Below are 27,600 nucleotides of genomic sequence, written 5' to 3' on the forward strand. Positions count from 1 at the left end.
TCACCTTTCCTGTTTCTTTCCTGGAAATTCTTCAGCCATGAAACTCCGCTGCATCTCCATCCTACAGGGAGAGGAGAAGAGCCTGACTCAGAGCCAGATGAGGCAGGAGTGATGGAAAGTTGAGTTCTACTTTGGTCCCTGCTCTGGTTCTGTTCCTGCCTGGCATCCCACTTGACAGGAACACAGAGGTCTCAGTGCTGCCACTTCTGCCCAGCCTCTTCTGCTGAAGACTGGGAGACTGTCTCCTCCAGGCCCTTAGTGACCCCCCGCAACAGCTTCCAGAAAGGGAGGAGGAGGAAGAGGAGGCAGCCTGACTCCACTGTAGCTGGGTGAGGAACAGGGGGCAGGGCAGAGGAGGGATGACGGGCGCAGATGGCAGGGGATAGGCAGAAGGTAGGAGGGGCAGGAGTTAGAATGCGGGGGAAGAGAGGGGCAGCAGCCAGGCAGGTGGGGAAGAGGAGCAGGGGGAACAGGGACAGACAGTGATGTGAACAGAAGTGTCTGTCTGTGATTGTAACCAATTTCAGAGGCTTATACACAGTCCCCATACTCAGGGTTTTGTGTTGTTGTCACCATCTATTCTCGTGGCATTTGATGCTTTTCTTAAAGCCCCACCTCCTGGAGTCACATGATGGCAGGAGAATCTCATGTTTCATTTAAAAACAAAGTTGGCCATGCTGGGTAGTTTTGCATATTGCATTCAGAGACATTGGCTTTGTCTCCCCAGTGACTGTGTGTAGCTCACGGACTCCAAGGTCTGAATTAACGAGTCCTTCACCCCATACTTGTGGCTTCAAAAGGGCCAATTTCCCATAGCTGAGAAAGTTATGAGCAAAATTCATTGGGAATAAAGTTTTAGCCTGAAAAACCTGAATGCCAGTTAGGAGTTCTTTAAGAAGAGTTTATTAGATGGCCAAAAGTCACAATTCCCAAATCAGTTTAGAGCTCAACTTTGACTAGAAGCCAGTCTAGTCCAGTGGTGAACTGAGGGCAGCAATTAGACATAAAAAAGTGATATACAATGTTTTGCTAAGAGGCGCTGGTGACTGCATGGGTCACAAAGCTCTTTGACATTGGGCGTGTACACACCCCTCAGTTAACATAACTGTCATTCATAACAACCTCCCCCACACACACACATCCCTCAGACAAAAGGGACTCGCTGGGCAGGTGGAGGGGCTTTTGCCCAGTATTGCTGTAGGTCAAGTGTGTGTGAGTTAGGGAAGACAGAGCAGAGGCAATAAGCAAGAGAGCGAAGCAGCAGACTGGGATCACATGACCCTGGGAAAAGTTAGAGAGAATTTTTGGGTCTGGTGTCAGCTGAAGAGGCTTGGGGATAAAAGCAAAGAAATTGCTTCTTTTGTTTTTGTTTCCTCTGGAACGGGCAGAAGCAAAACTTCGTAAATTACTGTAACGAAACAAGACTCCAGCAAAGAAAATACCAGACTCCTGCAATTTCTACTTCCAGATGGAACATCCCCAGGGCCCTGAATGTTGACTGGCTGTTCGGGTCAACTAATAAATGGTAAAAGGGAGACTAGATAGCAATTGACATAAATTAGAAGTTATGAAGTGCAGAAAATTGATAAGGAACACTAAAGACATTAGGGAAAAATCCATGACTGGCAGGTATAAGAACTATAAGAAGGAGTATTTAAGTCATAGGTGCCAATTGCGTGGGTGCTCCAGGGCTGGAGTACCCATGGGGAAAAACAGGTGAGTGCTGAGCACCCACTGGCAGCCCCCCATCAGCACCTCCTCCTCCTCCCCCAGAGCATCCTGCCCACTGGCAGGCCCTGCCGATCAGCGCTTCCCCCTCCCTCCCTGCACCTCCTGCCTGCTGCAATCAGCTGTTTCACTGTGTGCAGGAGGCTGGGGGAGGAGGGGGAAGGAGTGAGGACGCAGCGCGCTCAGGGGAGAGGGTGGAACAGGGCGGGAAGAGGTTGGGTGGGGGTGTAGCGGGAGTAGAAAGAGGCAGGGTGGGGGATGGGCAGGGGTGTGGCCTTGAGGGAAGGGTTGGGGTGGGGGCAGGGCCTGGGGCAGAGTTCGGGGTAGATGGAGATGGCAAAATTGTTAATACTGATGTAGGAAAGGCAGAATTGTTCCATAAATATTACTATTCTGTATTTGGAAAGAAGCAGGATGATGTTCTTGTATCATGTGAGGATGATGAAATACTTTAGAGTTAATTAATAACTCATAGAATCATAGAATCATAGAATATCAGGGTTGGAAGAGACCTCAGGAGGTCATCTAGTCCAACCCCCTGCTCAAAGCAGGACCAATCCCCAACTAAATCATCCCAGCCGGGGCTTTGTCAACCAATTTGACAAATTAACAATTGTTTCTAGTGGGGTTCCACAGGCTGGCACAGGAATGATCACAGCTGCAGGTGTAAGTAATGAGCATCCACTGGCCTAATGCTGCTGCTGGACTTAAGGGCAGGTCTGGTGACACCTCTCAGCCAGTCAGGTGGTTTGGTCAATCAGGGTGTTCAGCTCCAGGGCAGCTAGCTGATCCCAGGCTCAGCTACAGGCCCTGATTCCTGATGGTAACCAAGGAAGATGTTAAAGAGCATCTACTAGGGATAAAGATTTTTAAATCATTAGTCCTGGATAATTTCACAGCCAAGAGTTTTAAAAGAGCTGGCTGAGGAGATCTTTGGCCTGCTGATGTTAATTTTTAACATATCTTGGAATACGAGGAAAATTCCAGAAGACTGAAAGTGTGATAATGTTATTCCTCTATTCAAAAGAGGAGCAAGCGGGATAACCCAGGTAACCATAGACCATTTAGCTTGCCTCAGTCCCAGGAAAATAATGGAAAAGTCAACATGGGTTTCAACTGACAAAGACTTAAAAGAATATTAATATAATTAATGCCAGTCACTATGGTTTTATGGAAAATAGCTTTTATCAAACAAAATTATTATTCTTTGAGGTGACTACAAATTTGGTTGATAAAGTAACTGCATAGATGTAATATACTTAGTCTTTTGTGAGGTGTTTGAAGTTAGGACCACATGACATTCTGATTAAATAATATGTGACAGGGTCAGGCCAGATGGCTACAGGAGAGTGATAGAAGGCAGATATATTAGCCCCAGGTTAAGTAGGTCCCTTTCCCATGGGTAAGGTAACAGGGAAGGTTCCAGAACAATCAGGAACTTTCTGGAAACAATTAAGGCAGATAGGCTGATTAGAACATCTGCAGCCAATCAAGAAGCTGCCAGAATCAATTAAGACAGGCAGGCTAATCAGGGCACCTGGGTTTAAAAAGGAGCTCACTTCAGTTTGTGGTGTGCGTGCGAGGAGCTGGGAGCAAGAGGAGCTAGGAGCTGAGAGTGAGAACATGGACTGTTGGAGGAGTGGGGTGTACAAGCATTATCAGACACCAGGAGGAAGGTCCTGTGGTGAGGATAAAGAAGGTGTTGGGAGGAGGCCATGGGGAAGTAGCCCAGGGAGTCGTAGCTGTTGCACAGCTGTTCCAGGAGGCTCTCTAGACAGCTGCCTTCCACAGGGCCCTGGGCTGGAACCCGGAGTAGGGGGCGGGCCCAGGTTCCCCCCAAACCTCGCAGCTCCTGATCAGACACAGGAGGGGTTGACCTGGACTGTGGGTTCACGAAAACGGCCAAATTGAGGGCGGCTGTGACTCTCCAAGGCGAGCAAATCCGCCAATAAGCGCAAGACCCACCCAGGTAGAGGAGGAACTTTGTCACAAATTGCTATTATACAATTTCAAGGATGCACTTGTTAAAGTGATTAAGAAGTAGCTAACTGACAGATTTCAAAACATAGTCATCACTGGGGAATCATCATGAAATGGGGATGTTTCTAATGGGGTTCCACAGGGACTAGTTCTAGGCCTGATGCTATTCAATATCTACACTAATGATCTGGAAGTAAATGTAAAATCACTGCTGGTAAAATTTATGGATGACTCAAAGATTGGCAGAGTGGTAAACAATGATGAGGACAGGGCAGTCGTACAGAGCAATCCGGTTTGCCTGGTAACATGGGCCCACTCAAACAAAATGTGCTTTAATACACCTAAATGCAAAGTAATACATCAAAGAACAAGGAATGCAAGCCTTACTTACAGAATGGGGGACGGTGTCCTGGAAAGCAGTGCAAGTCATGGGAGGTGATAGTACCAATCTACTTGTCACTGGTTAGGTCTCAACTGGAGTCCTGTGTCCAGTCTTGGTCACCAATGTATAGAAATGATGTAGAGAAGCTGAAAAGGATCCAGAGGCAAGTGACAAAAATGATCAAAGCCATAGGAGCAAAGGCTGAATGAATGGGGTATGTTTCACTTGGAAAATAGGAGATTGAGCAGAGACATGAGAGTGGTCTTCAAAGACTTGAAAGGCTGCCGTAAAAAAGATAGAGAAAAGTTGTTCTCTCTTGCCACAGAGGACAGGACAAGAGGCGACGGGTTCAAACTACAGCAGAGCAGATTTAATTAAATCTCAGGAAAAACTTGCTAAGTGTAAGGGCAGTAGTTCAGTGGAGCCTAGGGAGGTTGTGGAAGCTCCTTCACTGGAGGATTTCAAAAGGAGGCTGGAGCCATCTGTCTGGGATGCTTTAGACACAACAAATCCTGCATCATGGCAGGGGGTTAGACTAGCTGACCCTTCTAACTCTAAGGTTCCATGGTTCTGAGATTCTATGACTTTGACAAGAATTTAGGGTGATCATGGACAAGTGAGTAGAGCTATAAGTACCTTCATGGGATGAAACAGATCTGTGACCCGAAACTGAAGCCAGACAAATTCAAATAAGAAATTAGGCACCAATTTTTCAGTGAGAGTAATTAATCATTGGCACCAATTCCGAAGGGTTGTGGTGGATTGCCCCTCTCCTGACATCTTCAAATCAAGGCTGGAGGCCTTCCTGAAAGAGATGCTTTGGTCAAACAGAAGTTATAGGGAACAATATAGGGGTAAAAAGCAATAACCTGTGCTATGCAGGAGGCCAAACTAGATAGTCTAATGGTCCCTTCTTGCCTTAAACTCCGTGCATTTCTCCTTAAGACAGCAGAGTATCTACAGATTGAATGTCTCTGGGTTCCTGAGCTGCTAAGGGGGTTTGCTTTCCCATAACTACACGTAAGTACCTAGTCAGATAAATTTCGACATTTTGGGGCAGGATCTCCACAGGGGACATATGTATATGTATTCAAATTGCATCAGTTCACCACAAGAGTCAGGGCTGCAGCTAATACCAAAAATGCACCAGATACAGAATTATCCAGCCCACTTCTTGCTCCATATGCCATGACCAATCCATGAGATATTCAAACTCCTGACCTGTTTCCTAGCAAAGTTGTGTTTATGATTTCTAGGAAATCAACAACATTGCAACACAGCATGATGAGTTCATATCCTCTATTGTTAAATCATTTGTTCCATTTCTTCTCACTTGCAGCATCAGAATTGAATTGTGAACATCAGAACACAAGAACGGCCAGACTGGGTCAGACCAATGGTCCATCTAGCCCAGCATCCTGTCTTCCAACAGTGGCCAATGCCAGGTGCTTCAGGGGGAATGAACAGAACAGAGCAATTATCAAGTGATCCATCCCCTGTTGCCCACTCCCAGCTTCTGGCAATCAGTGGCTTAGGGACAGCCAGAGCGTGGGACTTGCGTCACTGTGGAATCATATGTCTCTGCATTTCCCTGCCAATTCATAAGCAGCATTTCAATCTTCTTGGTTCAGCAGAATTTCTCATGCCCAGCACCTTTCTGCAAGGAAATCTCCCAACTCATCCCTTGAAATTCTTCATCCATGAAATTTCATCCACAAAGAGAAGGTAAGAGCCCAGGGCTCAGAGCAAGATGAAGGAGTATTTCAGAGAGATGTGTTCTGCTTCGGTCCCTGACCTGGTTCTGCTCCTGCAGCTCATTGCACCATGGCTGTCCTTGCCGTTCCCCTCATCTCTGCTTTCTGCTCCCAGGCCTCTGTTAGTCCACATGTGTCCAGTTTCTCTCACTCTTTCTTCGGACACATAATCTCTCTCCCTCTGTCTCTAAGCCCTAGTTACAGGTGGGGAAAGGCAGATTTCTTATAACAACCTCTATTCTGCCTTTCATAGCCCAGTTGAGCTGTAGATATCTGAGGATCAAGCTGCAGCACAAAGCAGACTCCCACCAGCCAAGGACGCAGGGTCTCTTACACTGAGCTCTGTCCTTGTGTCAGACTCTTGGGCACAAGAGAACAGGAGCTGGGTGGGACTGGAATCTCCTTAGCCCCCGACTGGAGTCAGCTCTCCGAGACTCCTGGACACCTTCAGAGTCGTGGATTAGAAAGCGTAACTGGGACATGCTGACAACACCCCGCCATATCCTTACTGAATTAGGGTTAATACCTCTAGGTACATTGTACTAGAAAGGCAAGTGTTTATGTGCTATTACAAGGTGGTTTGCAACTTCTTTAGCAGGAAGACATGAGTGGGTAGTGTAGACACGGCCTACATGTGAAGTGGATTTCCTTAGGATATCTCTTGAGATGAGGGATATGCAGATTCTCCCCTCACAAGCCAGCCTTTTGCAGAGAGAGACCCAGTCATGCTAAATACTGCCTTCAGGGAACTCCGTATCCAAGACCCCTGTTCTGTATAAAGAGTGAGCTAAACCTGTCATGAGTGCTTGTTCTGAGCAGAAGCTGTGATGAACTGGGAGTCACAGTTCCCCCTAGGGTGGGAGGGTTGAAGTTATCCAACTTAAGGCCAAGGTTCCTGGTAAGCTTATTAGCATGTGTATAGGTTCTTTGATTGGTTTTAAATATGTTTTCTCTGCAGTGCTTTTTACCTTAGGAATAAAGTCGGCTCACTTAGAGAGAGCTGGGTGGTGGTAATAGGAGCAGCAATCACGCTGTTATCAGATTCTGAACAGAAAGTGAGTGGGTCCGTCTCTGCTGGGAAATACGCAGTGACAGGTACAGCCTGGAAATACCCACTTGGAAGGAAGAGAGATGTGTGCCTCCGCCCAGGAGAGGCAAGAGATGGATGCTGAAAGGGGTGCCTTGCTAAACTACTAAGGGGAGATACAGAGGCAGTTGCCCTGAGACAGCAACCATGGAGAGTTTGTCTTTCCTTGGAGGGGTCTTCTGCAGGCTCTGAGCCTGGGAGCTCTGCCTCTAAACATTTCCGCCTCTCCCATAGGCACAGATTCCATGGGTGCTCCAGAAAAAAAATAGTGGGGTGCTCAGCACCCACCAGCCACAGCTGCTCGGCGGCGCCCCTGATTATCTGATCAGGGCACTGCCAAACAGCTGATTGGAGGCTGGGGAAGGGGCTTGGGGGAGGGTGGAGAGCAGCGAGCAGGTGGGGCCTCAGGGAGGGGTTGGAGCAGGGCCTGGAAGAGGCGGAGCAAGGGGGACCTTAGGGGAGGGAGCAGAGTGGGGGTGGGAAGAGGCAGAGTGAGGGTGGGGTCTCAGGGGAGGAGGATAAACCGTGGAGTCTCAGGAGTGGAGGTAGATAAACCGTGGAGTTGGTTTTATCAAATATATACAGGTAGGTGCAAAAGAAAACAGGAAGCGTAGGAACAGCATATGCTAGCCCAAAATTTGGAATTACTACAGCTAAAAGAATATGCAATTTGTATAGCTGTCATGACAGCTGAACCTAACAGCAATTATGCTAGCACTGAGCATAGGCATCGACTGAATAAAATCAGGAGGTGCTTAACATGCACTGGCAGCCAGCTCCCCCCCAGCACCTCCTGTTTGCCGGTGGCCCCGCCAATGAACTCCTCCCCCTCCCTCCCAGCGCCTTCCGCCCACCGCGATCAACTGTTCTGCAGCATGCAGGAGGCGCTGGGAGGGAGGGGGAGGAGTGGGGATGGGGCACATTTGGGGGAGGGGGCAGGACTGGGTGGGAAGAGGCGGAGCTAGGGTGAGGACTTGAAAGAAGGGGTCAGGTGGAGGTAGGGCCTAAGGCGGGGCGAGGACTTGAGCATCCCTGGGGCCAGAGGAAGCCAGCGCCTGTTGCACTGACTTGGAATTAGCCACAGTGGTCAGTCTCAGACCTGATGGTGATAGAAAAGGATGTCTCAGTTCACAGAAATGATTTAATCAATGAAATTATATTTCTAATAAGGGAGCTAGTGCGGACGGGGACACGTAGCATTCACTTGGGTCCCAGCACGTATCGGAATAAGAGGGAACAAAATGGCAGACAAACCAGCTAAAAATGCTGTAAGGAATGGAAAGATAGACACTGGAATACCCTTGAGTGAACAAGAATTCCAAAGCCTCATACAGAAAAATGTATAAGAGGAATGTCAAAACCAAATGAGATTAATGAAAAACGAGGAAGATTTTTGAAATTGTGCCCTAGAGTTGAGGATAACAACACCCTTCAGGGCCTGAAGTGGGACAGTGAAGCGATTTTGTTAGCGTACTAACTGGGTATGATGGTTCACACACAAAAACGTGAATAAATAAACACGAAGACGAACTCTATGTGCTCTGTAAGGAGACGAAACAACGGGTCCCCTTTTCGGGGCAGGCGAGGGCTTTGAGGAAGAGCAGGAAAAGCTTTCTGAGGAACACAAACATCTTAACAGAATGTAACTTTTGTTACCTTATTCAATAAAAAGAGCAGAGAAATGGGCTTGTACTAGAAAGCCGCTGTTACACTACCTGCAGGACGCAGGGCGGAGTAAGAGGCTATAAACCACAAATTATAGCTGGTGGCAGCTATCCACTATTCAGTCAAGTCTGCTTCACCATTAAGAAAAAGAGAAAAAGAAAGAACAAAGGAGATGCTGCCGGAGAGAGAAGTCAGGGCTAGGGCACTGGGGGTGGCTGAAGGACCAGAGCAAAGGATGACCTATGGTTAGGGACTCTATGTTGGGGACTCATGGAGGGCTGTTTGAATTATTTTGTGATTAAGGACTCTGAGGATGGCATGAAATGATTTGATATCACATCAGCCCCAGGGAGGGTGCTGTAAACTGCACAGAGACTGTGTGCACTGTTGAAGGGTCCTGTAAGAAGGAACAGGGGCAGGGTACCTGCAAAGTGATCCTTGCTATGGTGAGGGGCTCAGTAAGCAGCCACACACACACTACAGGGATTATATAGGTACCTAAAACCGATTAATCTGGGTTTTTTGCTACATCAAAATATCTGAAACTGTTTTAACAGAGTTCACACACAAACTGGCACCCATTGAACTAAACTGGTTTGAAAATACGTGTCTATGAGAAAGTTGCACTGGTTTACCTAAAGATGCAACTTTAATTCAATCTAGTTAAACAAGTGCCCAAGGCTCCATGGATGTTCTGATTTCATTTTAAACCTGACTTGTTTTGGTTTTGCATAAAGCCACTGGAAATTGGCTTAAGACAACCAAAAACGACCCCCTCTGACTCTGAAATGAGTGTCCACACAGGGGGTTGCACCACTTTCACTCAACTGGTTTAAAACCAATTTAAATTAAACTGGTGTAACTTTCCTCATGTAGCCACGACCTTCGTTAAAGTGGTGCATGCCTGTGGCACACTGGGTCTTAGTGTAAATGGGAATCCAACCTGGAAATTATTATTACTATTTCTTGTGGATGTTGCTGAAATGCCTAGGAGCTCCAGTCTGGGACCAGGACCCCCTTGCGGTAGACCATGTACAAACACAGATCAAAGCACTCACGCACCCCACCAGCTCACAGTTCAGGAGCAGGGTTGCAGCCACCTGCTTCCCTATACCTTTGAATTTCTTCAGCATATCCATCATGCTCAGGCACTGCTCTGGGATAGAATCATAGAATCATAGAATATCAAGGTTGGAAGGGACCCCAGGAGATCATCTAGTCCAACCCCCTGCTCAAAGCAGGAGCAATCCCAAGCTAAATCATCCCAGCCAGGGTTTTGTCAAGCCTGACCTTAAAAACTTCTAAGGAAGGAGATTCCACCACCTCCCTAGGTAACCCATTCCAGTGCTTCACCACCCTCCTAGTGAAAAAGTTTTTCCTAATATCCAACCTAAACCTCCCCCACTGCAACTTGAGACCATTACTTCTCGTTCTGTCATCTGCTACCATTGAGAACAGTCTAGATCCATCCTCTTTGGAACCCCCTTTCAGGTAGTTGAAAGCAGCTATCAAATCCCCCCTCATTCTTCTCTTCCGCAGACTAAACAATCCCAGTTCCCTCAGCCTCTCCTCAGAAGTCATGTGTTCCAGTCCCCTAATCATTTTTGTTGCCCTTCGCTGGACATTTTCCAATTTTTCCACATCCTATTGTAGTGTGGGGCCCAAAACTGGACACAGTACTCCAGATGAGGCCTCACCAATGTCAAATAGAAGGGAACGATCACGTCCCTCAATCTGCTGGCAATGCCCCTACTTATACATCCCAAAATGCCATTGGCCTTCTTGGCAACAAGGGCACACTGTTGCCTCATATCCAGCTTCTCGTCCACTGTAACCCCTAGGTCCTTTTCTGCAGAACTGCTGCCTAGCCACTCGGTCCCTAGTCTGTAGCAGTGCATGGGATTCTTCCGTCCGAAGTGCAGGACTCTGCACTTGTCCTTGTTGAACCTCATCAGATTTCTTTTGGCCCAATCCTCCAATTTGTCTAGGGCCCTCTGTATTCTATTCCTACCCTCCAGCGTATCTACCACTCCTCCGAGTTTAGTGTCATCTGCAAACTTGCTGAGGGTGCAATCCATACCATCCTCCAGATCATTTATGAAGATATTGAACAAAACCGGCCTGAGGACTGACCCTTGGGGCACTCCACTTGATACTGGCTGCCAACTAGACATGAAGCCATTGATCACTACCCGTTGAGCCCAACAATCTAGCCAACTTTCTACCCACCTTATAGTCCATTCATCCAGCCCATACTTCTTTAACTTGCTGGCAAGAATACTGTGTGAGACCATGTCAAAAGCTTTGCTAAAGTCAAGGAACAACACGTCTACTGTTTTCCCCTCATCACAGAGCCAGTTATCTCATCATAGAAGGCAATTAGATTAGTCAGGCATGACTTGCCCTTGGTGAATCCATGCTGACTGTTCCTGATCACTTTCCTCTCCTCTAAGTGCTTCAGAATTGATTCCTTCAGGACCTGCTCCATGATTTTTCCATGGACTGAGGTGAGGATGACAGGCCTGTAGTTCTCCAGATTCTCCTTTTTCCCTTTTTTAAAGATGGGCACTACATTAGCCTTCTTCCAGTCATCCAGGACTTCCCCTGATTGCCATGAATTTTCAAAGATAATGGCCAATGGCTCTGCAATCACATCTGCCAAGTCCTTTAGCACTCTCGGATGCAGCACATCCACCCCATGGACTTGTGCTCGTCCAGCTTTTCTAAATAGTCCCGAACCACTTCTTTCCCCACAGAGGGCTGGTCACCTCCTCCCCATGCTGTGCTGCCCAATGCAGTAGTCTGGGAGCTGACCTTGTTGGTGAAGACAGAGGCAAAAAAAGCATTGAGTACATTAGCTTTTTCCACATCCTCTGTCACTAGGTTGCCTCCCTCATTCAGTAAGGGGCCTACACGTCCCTTGACTTTCTTCTTGTTGTTAACATACCTGAAGAAACCCTTCTTGTTACTCTTAACATCTCTTGCTAGCTGCAACTCCAGGTGTGATTTGGCCTTCCTGATTTCACTCCTGCATGCCTGAGCAATATTTTTATACTCTTCCCTGGTCATTTGTCCAATCTTCCACTTCTTGTAAGCTTCTTTTTTATGTTTAAGATCAGCAAGGATTTCACTGTGAAGTCAAGCTGGTCGCCTGCCATATTTACTATTCTTTCTACACATCAGGATGGTTTGTCCCTGTAACCTCAATAAGGATTCTTTAAAATACAGCCAGCTCTCCTGGACTCCTTTCCCTCTTATGTTATTCTCCCAGGGGATCCTGCCCATCAGTTCCCTTACGGAGTCAAAGTCTGCTTTTCTGAAGTGCAGGGTCTGTATTCTGCTGTTCTCCTTTCTTCCCTGTGTCAGGATCCTGAACTCGACCATCTCATGGTCATTGTCTCCCAGGTTCCCATCCACTTTTGCTTCCCCTACTAATTCTTCCAGGTTTGTAAGCAGCAGGTCAAGAAGAGCTCTGCCTCTAGTTGGTTCCTCCAGCACTTGCACCAGGAAATTGTCCCCTACACTTTCCAAAAACTTCCTGGATTGTCTGTGCACCGCTGTATTGCTCTCCCAGCAGATATCAGGGTGATTGAAGTCTCCCATGAGAACCAGGGCCTGCGATCTAGTAATTTCCGTTAGCTGCTGGAAGAAAGCCTCGTCCACCTTATCCCCCTGGTCCGGTGGTCTATAGCAGACTCCCTCCACGACATCACCCTTGTTGCTCACGCTTCTAAACTTAATTCAGAGACTCTCAGGTTTTTCTGCAGTTTCATATTTGAGCTCTGAGCAATCATACTGCTCCCTTACATACAATGCAACTCCCCCACCTTTTCTGCCCTGCCTGTCCTTCCTGAACAGTTTATATCCATCCATGACTGTACTCCAGTCATGTGAGTTATCCCACCAAGTCTCTGTTATTCCAATCACATCATAATTCCTTGACTGTGCCAGGACTTCCAGTTCTCCCTGCTTCTTTCCCAGGCTTCTTGCATTTGTGTAGAGGCACTTGAGATAACTCGCTGATTGTCCCTCTTTCTCACTATGAGGCAAGAGCCCTCCCCTCTCGTGTGCTCCTGCTCATGCTTCCTCCTGGAATCCCACTTCCCCACATATCTCAAGGCTTTGGTCTCCTTCCCCCGGTGAACCTAGTTTAAAGCCCTCCTCACTAGGTTAGCCAGCCTGCTTGCGAAGATGCTCTTCCCTCTCTTCCTTAGATGGAGCCCGTCTCTGCCTAGCACTCCTCCTTCTTGGAACACCATCCCATGATCAAAGAATCCAAAGCCTTCTCTCCGACACCACCTGCGTAGCCATTCGTTGACTTCCACGATTCGACAGTCTCTACCTGGGCCTTTTCCTTCCACGGGGAGGATGAATGAGAATACCACTTGCACCTCAAACTCCTTTATCCTTCTTCCCAGAGCCACGTGTCTGCTGTGATCCGCTCAAGGTCATTCTTGGCGGTATTATTGGTGCCCACATGGAGAAGCAGGAAGTGGTAGCGATCCGAGGGCTTGATGAGTCTCGGCAGTCTCTCCGTCACATTGTGAATCCTAGCTCCTGGCAAGCAGCAGACTTCTCAGTTTTCCCAGTCGGGGCGGCAGATAGATGACTCAGTCCCCCTGAGAGAGTCCCCGACCACCACCACCCACCTCCTTCTCTTGGGAGCGGTGGTCGTGGAACCCTCAACCCTAGGACAGTGCATCTCATGCCTTCCAATCGGCGGAGTCTCCTTCTATTCCCTTCCCTCAGATGTATCATCTAGTCCACTCTCCGCATTAGTACCTGTGGAGAGAACATGAAAATGGTTACTTACCTATATCTGCATTGCTGGTACATGGACTCTCCCCTTTCTTCTTCTGGAGGTCACATGCTGCCAATTTTCTTCACCGTCCTTCTGTCCCCGCTGCGCAGCCTGATCTGAATCTTCAGAACGTTGTGTCCGTAGAAGTATATCCTGATGTCTGACTAGGAAATCTTCAGTTTCTCTTATGCAATGCAGGGTTGAGACTTGTGCTGTAATTCTCTTTCAGTGCCACGGAGCAAGCCTCTGGAGCCTGAAATGTCACAGCTTCACACCTGGAAAGAAGACGTTTCAGCAGGTCAGCACAGAGCCCCCAACTGATCATCGGCTAATGCCTGCAGCTGGGCAAGCAGAGCAGCCAATCCCCTGCAAGGAGCCGGTTGCATTGTGAAACATCTATGTGTGGATTGTCTCCATGCCCGCTCCAGGTTTACTTTCCGGGGATATCCCAGCCAACGGCCCTGAGCCTGAGGCCACTTTGTGCTGTCAGCACAAAATAGGCAGCCCAGCCATCCAGGGGAGGATCAACCCAGCATAAGGGTGGGGTGGGGGCTCCCGATGCGTGGAGCTGGCAGAACAGCCCCTATGCTGCTCCCCTCCCCAAGGCTGGCATAGACCCTGATAGCAGGCATGGCCAGAGCCTCCCTGTGCCCTGACAATCCCCAGCCACTGTGACAGCCCTTGGGACCATTAGCACCTCCTTCTGGGGTTGCACTGTGCACCCCTTGACTGGGGATGCGGATCAGGGCCAATTACTTTACTAGCAGTGCTGTCCATTGACTATTAGGCTCATTTCAAATTCATAATCATGCCCCAGAAATCTGAGTCCAAGAGCTATACTCTTCCGGTCAGGGAAGAGAACTATAGCAGGGGATGCATGTGTCCAGTCACAGCAGCCTGAATTCTGAATGTAAATTACACCCAACCAACTGCTCATGGAATAGCTACTGGTCAAGGATTACCTGCAGTCATTGATCAGTAGCCACTCCCAGGCAGAGAGAGAGAGATAAAATTAATGTACTAATTAATTCATCAAGAAACATTCTCAGCTCCAATCAGAGCAATAACATGGTGCATTTCTACAGAAACTCAACCCAAAGCAAACACTAACTGGTATGTCATCCCTCAAGTGCAGCTACCTCTGGGGTGGGAGCTGGCAACCAATCAGCACACAGCATGCTCCACAATAGTGGATGGGACTTGGGCTCTGGAGTACCAGGGTGAATGGATTCTGCTCTTCGTAAATGTGCCAGGAATTCTTTGCTGTCCGCGCACACAGACGGGACCTCTCCTGGTTAGCTCCCATCATTAATGAGCTACGTGAGACTTCCACTCGGAAGAAAACCAGGGCAGGGTGGAACCCGTGTTTGCAGGAAGACTGGGGGCTCCAAATCTCCTGCTTAGCCCCTTGAAGTAGCCACACCTGTTAACAGGAGCAAATGGGACACGCATCTGCTTAAGGTGCTTTTCATGCCCGAAAAGGAGACACAGAAAAGTGCTGTGCATTTTAGCCAGTGCAGGGAGCTGGACAGCACCGCCTGGCATGAACCCCCATGAACACAGAGGGGAGGAGGCTCCGGGGTGAGGGCCTGGCCTTGCACCTGGGAGACTTGCGTGCAATTCCCTCCTCTGCCACAGGATCTCGTGTCAGCTTGGGCAAGCCATATCACTTCTCTGGATCTCAGTTTCCCTTCTGTAAAATGGGGATAATAATGCTTCCCTGGGGTGGGAGGGAGGCTAAATGCACTGAAGATGAAGAAGTGCTCAGCTGCTATGGTAACAGGACCCATCAAAGGACCTAACCTAGATACAATCTGCTCATTCCACAGCTCTGTATTCTCCCTCATCAGCTCAGAATGAATCGTAATTCCATACAAGTAACTTCCTTCTCCCAGGACCCAGACGTAGCTGTTAGCATCCACCCAGCAGCCTCCACCTAAAGAATCTGTTGGGAAAGTGCTGGGATCACTGGGCTAGAGGCCACTCCTGTCCCACTGTCATAACTGTAAAGGGAGGGGTAACCACCTGTCTGCATACAGGGCTATAAAATCCCCCCTGGCCAGAGGCAACACCCTTTCATCTGCAAAGGATTAAAAAGCTAAGGTAACCCTGCTGGCACCTGACCCAAATGACCAATGAGGGGACAAGATACTTTCAAATCGGGGGGGGGGGGGACAAAGGGTTTTTCCATCTGTGTGATGCTTTTGCTGGGAACAGATCAGGAATGCAGCCTTAAAACTCCTGTTAAGTTAGTAAGTAATCTAGCTAGAAATGCGTTAGTTTTTCTTTTGTTTAAATGGCTGGTAAAATAGGTTGTGCTGAATGGAATGTATATTCCTGTTTTTGTGTCTTTTTGTAACTTAAGGTTTTGCCTTGGGGGATTCTCTATGTTTTTAATCTGATTACCCTGTAAGGTATTTACCATCCTGAATTTACAGAGGTGATTCTTTTACCTTTTCTTTAATTAAAATTCTTCTTTTAAGAACCTGATTGATTTTTCATTGTTCTTAAGATCCAAGAGTTTGGGTCTGTGTTCACTTGTACAAATTGGTGAGGATTCTTATCAAGCCTTCCCCAGGAAAAGGGGTGTAGGGCTTGGGGGGATATTTTGGGGGAAGATGTCTCCAAGTGGGTTCTTTCCCTGTTCTTTGTTTAAAACGCTTGGTGGTGGCAGCATACGGTTCAAGGACAAGGCAAAGTTTGTACCTTGGGAAAGTTTTAACCTAAGCTGGTAAGAATACGTTTAGGGGGTCTTGTATGCAGGTCCTCATATCTGGACCCTAGAGTTCAGAGTGGGGAAGGAACCTTGACACCCACTCTTCTCAGATCTCTCTGGGGCACTGTTTGCATTGATCTTTGCAGCTCACAGTCCACCCCATGGACCTGAGTGAAAGTGGTGGGGCAGTCACAGGGTAATATTCCACCCTGCATGTTAGCTAACACAGGTTAGATGTCACTTCTCCTGCCATTCTTGAAAGGTGCCCAGCTGAGCTAGTGCAGGAGCAGGGAGCCACCAGAGAATGAAAGCAAACTCGCACATTCACCTTAGGTGCCATGGTGCCTTGCTCTGGCCCTGAGAAATCACAGCTCTTCTACTCCCTGGAGGAAATAATGGAACCGATGTCCAGCCTTACCTGGGGGAAGGGGTGGCCAGGAACCCTACCAGGCTCAGACGCAGCATCCTGACTGCAGGGGCTACTCCTTCCTATGGGCACTTCCCATCGTCAAAGGGGGCAGGGAGCAGTCAGGGCCATGTCCTCCCACTGGCCAGCAGAGTGGATTGGATGCACTGGGTGTAACGCATTGCATCCTCCGGACCTAAGGGGTGGGGTGGGGGGATGTCCTCCCCCTACACACCCGGAAGCACCAACAGAAGCTGTGCTGCCCTGGAGACCAATCCTGCTCTAATGCCCCCTGGGGGCAGAGTGACTCTGCACCCCTCTCCCAGCAGGGGCCAGAGCCTCCTAGGCACAAGCTGGTGTTAGTAAAGCAGAGAACTGAATGAAGTGGGAAGAGTCAGACACACCTGGACTCCAGTGTCAGGGGATCTAACCCTAACTCCTGGACTCCAGTGTCCTAGGATCCAAGTCCCTTTCCCTTCTGCCTGTCTGGAGAGAGGGGATTTCTGCCACCTGCTCACCTTGAGCAACCTGTCTGCTGATTGCTGGAACTTCTCCCTTATTTCCAGGATCAGCTTGTCCAGAGATGATCTCAGCTCTAGAAGTCTGGTTAGGTTTTCATTGATTCTCTGCAAGATTATCTTCTCTTCCTGTTCCAGCTTCTGCAGAAGCAGCTTCTCCTCCTCAGCCAGCAGTTGGTGCAGCTTCCCAAATTCAGTCACAATCCTCTCTCTCTTTTTCTTAACTACCTCCTTCGGAAAGAAAAATACACAGGAACAAGAAGAGGAAGTATCAACGGCATGGATTAAAATCATAAACCACTGGAGTAACTGAGAGGATATACAAAATCACAGTGCATCTTAAACAGGAGGCATTTACTTAACAAAACAACTAAAGAAAAACCAATATGTTTCACACAGCTTGAGCTCCAGCTTCATCTCCATGGTATACCAGGGATGAGACCCTAGTTGGAACTGTCTGCAGCACAGAGACATCTAGTGGCTGAATAATGTACTGGAAGTAAATATCATCACATCTTTCAGAGATACAAACTTTAGAGTGTATACGTCTGCCATCAAGGCCTACACTAATCAATCAGATTAGATCTCTTTGATAAAACACGATCATTTGTTCTTGTTGCCTGCTTTGCTTCAGTCTTCACACAAAAAATAACATGTGACCAGACAACTAGCGAAGTCATCGTAGACAATAAAGGGGCAGGGACGCAGATCGGGATAAGTAAAGAACATGTCAGAGATCTTCTGAGTAAGTTGAATGAATCCAAGTCAGCAGGGCCTGATGCTCTTCACCCCAGGATGCTGAAGGAATTAGCTAAAGAAATCTCAGAGCCATTTGCAAACTTATGGATGACAGGAGAGGTCCCAGAAGACTGGAGAAGGGCTAATGTAGTGCCCATCTTTTAAAAGGGGGAAAAGAAGGAGCCGGGGAATTATAGACCAGTCAGCCTGATCTTGATACCTGTGAAGCTACTAGAGCAATGTATAAAACATTAAATTTGCGAATACCAGAAGGATGAAGGGGTGCTCACTGGCAGCCAGTGTGAATTTACTAAGAACAAATCACACCAAACCAGCTTGATTTCCTTCTTTGAGAGAGTAACTGGTTTGGTGGATAGGGAGAATGTGGTGGACATAATATACCTGGACTTCAGCAAGGCTCTTGACACAGTCCAACATGACATTCTGATAAGTAAGCTAGAGACATGAGGGGTTGGTGGAACAACCATTATGTGGACACATAATTGATTAAATAACTGCAAACAAAGAGTAACTATCGGATGAAGTGGGCTTTAGCCCATGAGAGCTTATGCCCAAATAAATTTGTTAGTCTCTAAGGTGCCACAAGTACTTCTCGTTCTTTTTATTAATGGAATGATGTCAGATTGGAAGGAGGTCTCAAGCGGGGTTCCACTGGGATCTGTTCTGGGTCTGTGTTGTTTAGCATTTTTATTAATGACCTGGATGTAGGTATAGAGAGCACACTGATCAAATTCACAGATGACACAAAGCAGGGGAAGGGAGGCACAGGGGCTTGCAAACCCTTTGGAGGATAGAGCTAAAATTCAGAGGGATTGTGATAAATTGGAGAACTGGGCTAGACAACAAAATGAAATTCAACAAAGACAAATGGCTAGACTTAGGAAAGAAAAACCAAATGCACAAATACAGAATGGGGGGAAACTGGCTTGGCAGCAGTACTGCTGAGAAGGATCTGGGAGTTGGGGCGGATCACAACCTCGACATGAGTCTGCAATGCGATGCTGTTGCAAAAAAGCAAATGCAGTTTTAGGTTGCATTAACAGTCATGTGCAAGTCACAGGAGGTGATAGTACTGTAGCTGAGGCCTAACCAGGGCTGAGTAGAGCAGTACTATGTCCAGTTTTGGTCACCAATGTGTAGAAAGGATGTGTATAAACTGGAAAGGATCCAGAGGCGAGCAACAAAGATGATCAAAGGGACAGAATGCAAGCCATAGGAGCAAAGGCTGAAGGACCTGGGTATGTTTAGTGTGGAAAAGAGGAGATTAAGGGGGGACATGGTAGAGGGCAGTCTTCAAATACTTGAAAGGCTGCCATAAAAAAGATGGAAAAAGTTGTTCTCTCTTGTCACAGAGGCAGGACAAGAGGCAGTGGGTTCAAACTACAGCACAGCAGAGTTAGATTAAATCTCAGGAAAAACTTGCTAAGTGTAAGAGCAGGAGGCCAATGGAACAGAGGCCTAGGGAGGTTGTGGAAGCTCCTTCATTGGAGGTTTCCAAAGGAGGCTGGAGCTGCCTGTCTGGGATGCTTTAGACACAACAAATCCTGCTTCATGGCGGGAGTTTAGACTAGATGATTCAGTCTAACTCGAGAGGGAATTATTACACCATGTTTAAATAAAATGGCCTTTAGATGGCAGCAGACGCTAAGGACAGCGCTGCTCTGCTCAGCCCAGCGCAGCGAGTGCATTACAGCCCCTTTGAATCGGTTCAGAGGCCATAGACCACCATGCCCGGCCTTCTTCAAAGCAGCCACTGTGCAGGGCCGAGCAGCCCATCTGTGCAGGCTCAGGAGAGCGGTATGCAGCCCTGCGCCTTTGGCTGCTCAGTCCCCAGCGCAGCTAGCACTGGTTAGTGACACCCTGCGCCTGGTCCCATCCAATGACTGTCCGGTGGCCTGTGTAAGCGGAGCTGGGATCCCAGGTCCTGCCGCACGCCAACTGCTGCCCTCTTCCTGGACTGGACCCTTCTTGGCAGCCGTGGAAGGAGGCGCAAGGCCTGGAGTGGGATCTCCTCGCGCTCAAAAGGGGAGATCTCAGCCCAGGGGGGCTGGGTGGCCCTGCGTACTTAAGCCGCTCTGCAAGCTCTCCCCCAGCCCCAGCCCCAGCCCTAGAGGTGATCCCCCAGTGCAGGGGGCAGCTGGTGTGGGGAAGTTTTCACTGCCACTGTCCCAGCATATCTGCTCCCCAGACCACTGAGTCAGACCCAGAGCATCACAGCTCTAGTGGGCCTCGTGATAGCTGGAATGCATCCAATGAAGTGAGCTGTAGCTCACGAAAGCTTATGCTCAAATAAATTTGTTAGTCTTTAAGGTACCACAAGTACTCCTTTTCTTTTTGCGAATACAGACTAACACGGCTGCTACTCTGAAACTCTGAAACCTGTGATAGCTGGTGTTTTCCCAGATGCCAGAGCCAAGGGCTGCAGAAGAAGCTCAGCTTTCAGTTTCATTCAGAAGCACCTTTCTGGCCCTCATGGGCACAGGGAAAAGCTTGAAAATGTGAAGTGAGGTCACCCCGGGAACGTGGGCATTGCCAGATTGGCTCAGAGCCCAGTGTCCTGTCTGTGACAGTGGCCAGGACCAGACCCTTCAGAGGAAGGTGGAAGGACCCACCCAGCCGTAGCAAATGGGGACAATCTGCCCCTCACTTAGGTCTCACCCTGGTCTCTAACAGAGACTGGTTCAAACCCTGATGCGCCAGGTTCAATATCCCTTCCCACATTTCTATTGACGTTAATTATGACCCTAAAGGCTTGAAGACCACAAGGCAAATAAAAAGAACCCTTCCAATTTCTTTACTCTAATGTCATGATTTTTAAGCCTCTCTCAGGCCTTCTATGGGCCTGCCTCTGAGTTGTGGGTGCTCAGGGTGCTTTCACATGCACTAATTTGCATGGAATATGAATTGGGGAAAAAATAACCCTCATATACAAATCCAGGGCACGCCAGGGCTGCTGTGTTGTGCCCCTGGAGGAGAGTCCTAATCCTTGAGTCAAACAAGGCACAGTCAGAGGGCATGTTTCATAACATCCTCCTCAGCCTTTACGTCCCCACATCTGTGCCAACACTGCAACCAAGGGATACTGTTATCTTGAAGATCACATGCTGTAAACAAGCTGATTCATAGAATCCCAGGCCAGAAGGGATCATTGTGATCATTCTAGTCTGACCTCCTGTGTGACATATGACACAGAACTGCCCCACAATTATTCCTAGAAAAGAACTTTTAGAAAAAACATCCCAGCTTGATTTAAAAATTGCCAGTGATGGAGAATCCTTGGTAAATTGTTCCAGTGGTAAATTACCATCATTTAAATAATTGTGGCTTTTTTCCAGTCTGAATGTGTCTAGCTTCACTTCCAGCCATTGGATCATGTTTCTCTGATAGACTGCAAAACCCAATATCAAATATTTGTCCCCCAAGTCACCTCTTAACCATCTCTTTGTTAAGCTAAATAGATTTATTTTACTAATAACTTGTCAGTTTGTTGGGTGAAATTCTCTGCCTCCTGCCTACAGGAGGTCAGGCTAGATGGTATCTTCTGGCCCCAAATCTGTAAAAAGTGAGAGATCTTTGAAAGTCATATTTCTTTGTTATTGCTGATGCTCCTTGTTTATTCTTTGCATCTGGCTCCTGCTCTGTATAATCAGAGGACTCAGCTTCACTTTTATTTGTAGTCAGCTTCACTTTCAGGCTTTCCCCCGGCAGGGAGAATAGCCATTAGTTTAAAATAGGGCCAATTGTGCTGCCAACTCTTGTGACTTTTATCATGATTACTGGAATTATTCTTAAAACCCAAGCTTAAAGAAAAATAATGATTGTCCCTTATTGTTCTCCAGTTCCGTTACTTTGTGAATTTCCCAGTATTTTGTGCCTAGTCACTCTGACTGTTTCCCCTGGTATAGTCAGTTTCCCGTGTTTCTGTGGGTCTCTCATGGCAACAGGGGGGATTTTTTATACACAAATGTTGTTATGGATTTTTTTAAAATTGGCCGAGGAGCAAATGTGGTACCTGAAACTATTATTAATTTTTAAAGTAATTTATCTTTTTTTAATAACTATATTTCAAGTTGACAGTGTTCTCTTAAATGTGGGCATCGATGTCAGAATTGTCCTTTTTAATACAGGAACCCAAACACCTGCCTTGCATTCCTGGGTTTTTGTCCTTTCCACCATTGAATGTTTCTTAATTTCATCCACCTCTTTCAACAACAGTTCCAGGGATTTCTGGAGTTTGATCTGACAAGAAAAATAAATCCAGTCAATTCTACTAAAGTATTGACCTATCTCTGCTGGACTTGATCTCAGCTATTTGCATTTCCTATCAAACAGGTTGAAAAGTACACCCCAGTGTGTGATGGGGTATCTAGAACCTGTTTCAGGGATTGGCAAGGAGAGAGTTAACATTTCTAACAGCTGATCCACCCCTCCTGCCCAGACAATCCCTCCATAGAGATCAGGCAGCTGTGATCTTTCCTCAGCTCAGGGAGTATTAACTGTCTTCCTGCCAGTCCCTGAACAGGCTTCTATACAATTCAGTCACAGGGGCTGAGATTCTTCATTATTCACAGCAGTTTAATGCCTTCCCACTACAGGTGTGTTTCAGGAGCAATCTGTGCAGAAAGGGGCCTGTCATTTCGTGGACCCCAAGTTGCCCCTGCATGTCTTTGCATGCCCCATTCCTGCATTTCCACATGTGCACAAAAACATGCATGTTGAATTTATGTGAGCAAAATTAGTGACCGATTAACAATCCAGATTGTGGTCCCAGCTCCTGCTGCTCTGTGGCTCTCTGACAGTGCCAAGCAGCTGAAAAGCTGGTTTCACTGACCGCCTTGGGATTGCCCTTGCATAAGGGGAATCCCTGTGTGGCAAAGGTGCTACAGCTCTACACCCCTTCGTCCTGGCCTGCAGTGTAGGGGGCATGAATGGAGAGCCGGGAATGGCCAAGGCATCTCTGTGCTCCAGCTATTCCCTGCTGCCAGAATGACCCTAGGAGCCCAGATCAATCCCCAGCTCCAGAATCCCGAGGCTACCAAGGTGAGGAGCAGCCACCTCTGCCCTCCCTTCTCACGCCTGGAGTGGGCACTGAGCCCCGCTCAGAAGCTGGGCTGCCGTTTCTCCAGGCTCTGGCTCGAGCAGGAGACTGGGAGTGAAGTGGTTAAGACAGTGGTCCCCCAACTTTTTACCTCACATCCCCCTTTACCTGTGTCCATGCCCTCCCCACCCCATCCAGAGTCAGGGCCAGGAGTGAGGGACACAGATAAGGGTAAGGGGGCCAAGGCTGGGGCCACAGCTAGGTTTGGGGGCGGGGCAGCTGGGGCACCAGATGCGGGCCTGGCAGCTGGAGCCAGCAGCTGGGGCTGGGGCCAAGAGTAGAGCTGGGTGGTATGCCCGACCTGCCCCCCCGTGAGGGATGGTCTGGGCCTCAGCTGGCCCCCCTGGGGAGCACACACACCCCCAGTTTGGGGACTTCTGGGTTCAGGGGAGCAGGATGGCTCAGGGGAACTATGGAATAAGAAACAGGGGTCCAGTCCCAGGTAGTTGTGCCCAAAGCCTGTTGCCATCTGCTGGCTGCTCTGTGGCCTGCACGGAATGAGTTGCTGGGTCTCAGCCCAGCCCTAGTGAGGCAGGGGTTCACATTGCAAAACCACCATCACAGCTGCACCAAATGGGCAGGCTCAGTCAGCAGTGAATGGGCCGTTGAAACTGAATCGCCCTCCCCCACTGCACCGCCCCATAAGACTGAGTTATAGTTGGGTGGAGGGTGTCCCCAGAATGCAGACAACCTGGCCATGCCCCCTTTTCCCTGGCCACGCCCCCTACACTGGGAGATGGAGGGGTGTGTAGGGGAAGCTGTGGATTAAGTGAGGACCTTGCTGTCCTGGGAGAGCTCTTCCAGGACAGCTCAGGCTGTCAATCTTGGTTCACCGTATTCCTGGAGGTTTCATCCCATGACATAATCTTTAATTCCTGGAGACTCCAGGACACCCCTGGAGGGTTGGAGACCCTCAGCCCAGCACCCCTCCACCTTGTATACCTGGGCCGCCTCCTCAATGGGGTAGACAGTGCGAGGCCAGTGTGACAGGGACTCTCGACACACCACACAGATGGCCTCCCTGTCTTCTTCGCAGAAGAGCTTGAGCTTCTCCTCACGTTTCCCGCAGAGCGCCTCTGGCTGCCCCTTGGCTGGCGGCAGCCTCAGCTGCTTGATGGTCTCCACGATATTGGCCAGCAGCTTGTTGGGCCTGACATTGCTCCTGTGAAAGGCCGCCGGCTCGGAGGGCAGGACACGGGCCCGCTGGCTCTCCTGGCAGTAGGTGGTGATGCATGCCCTGCAGAAGTTGTGCCCACAGTCTATGCTCATGGGGTCACTCGTACTCCAGGCAGATGGAACAAATTGCCTCCTCCTGCAGCTTCTCCAGCGGGTTCACCAAGACCCTGGTGGCAGCTGCTGTGTGGCAGTTTCCGGGTCACTTTCGCTATTCCACTGCACAGGGGAGGAGTCACGTTACTGGTGTGAGCGGGACTATGCTAATACCGTGAGCTAGCTCCAGCACTTGGTGAGCTGTTACAGCTCACTCTAACAGCCAGTGGTGCTCAGATCAGAGACCTGGCCAGCCAGAGCACTAGTTAGAGCACCATTGGCTGTCAGTGCCACAGAACTGCACTCAGAGATCTCAGAGCGGGGCTCACGGTGCCTGGAAGGAGGATGCTGCCTTACATCAGACGTGTGGCTAATTCCATTGACCCAGCCAGACAGAAAAATTTCATTTGCCCTGAGGGACGAATTATTTTTTAATGTAATCTTGATAATATGAGCAATTTGGGAACAGGTGAGAGAGTAGCGCATCCGCGCACTAAGTTAGTCATGTGGCTATAACTGAAAAGCTGAATGAGGTCTGGCTATGACTCTATCCCTGTGATTTAAATACAAAGCATTAGTCAGTGAAAATGATTGAAGCAAGGGCTGGAAGATAAGAAAAGAAATGCTAGGTATCAAACAAAGAACCAGCATTCTGCAAATGAAGTTAGACTGGTCAAGCTCCAATTAGTGTATTTTAATTAACCACTTTAATGTTACGAGCCAGAACCTCAGATGGTGTACATCAGCATCCCTCCATTAAAGACAAGTCAGCTAGGCTGATTTACACTGACTGAGGATAGGTTTCAGAGTAGCAGCCGTGTTAGTCTGTATTCGCAAAAAGAAAAGGAGTACTTGTGGCACCTTAGAGACTAATAAATTTATTAGACTGACTGAGGATGTAGCCCTTTAGGTGTTAGCGAATGCTTTTAGGTAGTTATTGGGCTTCCAAAGTGTTTCGAAAAGTGATTTACTCTGATTTTTAAGGGATGCTGCAGTGAGAATGGATAACATCATAATGTGAGCAAGGGACCACACACTACACAGTGACCAGTGTCTGTAGGATTGCAGAGAATGAGACAACGACACATAACACCCTACTTAAAAGTCAAAAATTGGTCATTTAGAAATTCTCTGCATTGGACATAAACTGAGCATGACCAGTTTAACCAATGAAGCAGATGAAATAAACTCAATAGCCGAAGTGCCCACTTCACAGGATCAACAGGGATGGGGAGAGTGGGATGATAAGCTATTAAGCAAAATCTATTCTGTGTGGGTGCTAAGGCCCAGAGCCACAGCGGGATTTAGGTGCCTAAACCCCAGATTTAGGAGTTAGGCACCTAAATCCCAGATTTAGGCACCACTGTGATCCCCAAAACTTGCCCTCAGCTGCCTCAGTCTCTCCTGGTGAAGCTCTCCTTGGATAAATATGTGATGCTGGGTAAAAAGGAAGATAACTAGTTACACAGATCTGGTCCCCACTGTTACAAAGGTGCAATAAATCTTGTACAAGGTATGTCAATGTACAAGTTATAAACTGTCCAGTATGATTATCCTGTTTAAATCCATGTATTGCCATTGTATCTGAGGATGAGTATTGGCTATGTGTTTGTATCTCAGCTATGTTTTGCTCAGCGGTGATACCCACCAGGCAAATTTACATCCAGACTAGACATCCCTGGGTTGATGGGCCATTATTACAGTCAGCTGGGCCAGTGAGCCTCTCTTGGAGACATTTCAGGCAATGTCTTCCCCAGGACTCAGCAAGGCATGTTAGGACATGTGATCCAAGACTCCATCTTTGGCCGGTAACTTTCCAGGCACTTGGGCTGAAAGTATAAAAGGAGACTGTGACATCACTGCTTTGTCTTCAGGCCTGCTCCTCACCTCTGGACTGTGATTTTCTAATAAACAGAAGCTTTGGACAATGGACTGATGACCCCCAATCTGTTTGGGTGAACCAGAGAGACAAGCAGACTTCCATCCCTGCTGTGAACCTGATCTACAGATTCTGAAATCACTTGATTCCTTTAATCATTGAATTATTCTCTTCTTTTCTTTTTAATACTAAACCTTTAGCTTTTAGTTACTAAAGGATTGACTACAAACGTGGCATTTGGTAAGATCTAAAGTAGGTATATATACATTCACCTGGGGGAGTGGCTGATCCTTTGGGATTAGAAGAACTTTATGTATAGTGAATCTGGTTTTCAGTAACCTTTCACCATGAAGACCAGCTGCCTGGGTGGTGATAGGGCCTGGATTGCCTAAGGGGACTGTGTTTTTAGTGTCTTGTTCACCAGAGTGGTGATACAAGAGTTCACTTTGGTTGCTGGCTTGGTGAATTCTAATGTGAGAATAACCCCAGTTTGAGGGGGTATCTCCCCTGTTTCTTGCGCTCTGTCCTGAATTTGGCAGCTGGGACCCACAGTAGGCATGGTCACCAAATACTTAAAAAGTAAGCAGGTGATAGAGAGAGACTGTATAGCATGGTGGTTAGGGTACCCACCTGGGAGGTGGAAGACCCAGGGCTCCATCTCTCTGCTCCAGTAATTTTTTCATTATATATCCACAGTGGAACAGCTTCAACAGGAGAGATGGACTGCTGGATGGATGGACTGACACCCCCCATCAGAGTGTCCCATAGCCCAGTGGTTAGCGCACCCACCTGAGAGATGGGAGACCCTTGTTCAAATTGTTTGTCCCCCTCCGACCGAGAGGGGAATTGGACCTGGGTCTCCCCCCTTCCAGGTGAGTGCTCTAACCGCTGGACTAACAGGTATAGTGTGCTGGCCTCCTCCTCTAGCCGCTTTGTGTGGAGCAAGGCAGGTGCCTCACTCGTTCCCGCAAGAAACTACTTCGGTGCCTGAGCCACCTGGTTCCAGGCAGCGGGTTCCCATTCATGGATCGCTAACTAGAGCTAGAGCCTCCCTGCAGCCCGGACACAAGTGCTTAACTCTGATCAGCATCTCCTGGTGGCTAGTGTGGGGAACTCCCTGCCTAGTGTGCTGGGTCCTGCAGCTCACAGGCAAGGTGTGTCTCTCTCCCCCTCATGGCACAGGGAGCCAGAGCGTCCAACGTAGGGCTTGCGGATCTCAATGTTGTTCCTGAGATGTTTCTGGGTGACTATCGGGGAGATGCCATGATGCTGAGCATTGCAACACCTAAGTCCCTTTGCAGATCTGAGACAAAGAAGCAACCACCAGGTCGAAGAGGAGATGCTGGTAATGGCCTCTGGCTCTCAATGGAAAGAGAGGAAAGACCAGACTCCTGTGGTAAAAGATCACAAACCATAGGAAAGCTGGTTTAAAACACCTCTTGTCTCGTAATGCCACCTTGCATCTACGTGTGGGAACGGACACTGCCAAGCCAGGATCTATAGGTGGCATATAAATTGGTTAAGGAGCTACACCTAGCAGGATGGAAAATAGATCAGT

The 27,600-nt window shown here is 48.2% G+C and overlaps 1 protein-coding gene across 1 annotated transcript; it reads right to left on the minus strand.

Annotated features, from left to right (window-relative positions):
• LOC119844816 (E3 ubiquitin-protein ligase TRIM39-like) lies at positions 1-26,700 on the minus strand. Its single transcript, XM_043499715.1, is given in 8 exon segments — positions 1-61; positions 9,659-9,764; positions 13,614-13,714; positions 17,030-17,268; positions 21,940-22,035; positions 23,828-24,173; positions 24,175-24,250; positions 26,673-26,700. Coding segments are annotated over 8 exon segments (1,053 nt in total).
• Between the last annotated feature and the right edge of the window lie 900 nt (positions 26,701-27,600).

This window comes from Dermochelys coriacea, chromosome 17 (assembly GCF_009764565.3).
Source record: "Dermochelys coriacea isolate rDerCor1 chromosome 17, rDerCor1.pri.v4, whole genome shotgun sequence".
NCBI classification, from domain to species: Eukaryota; Metazoa; Chordata; order Testudines; family Dermochelyidae; genus Dermochelys; species Dermochelys coriacea.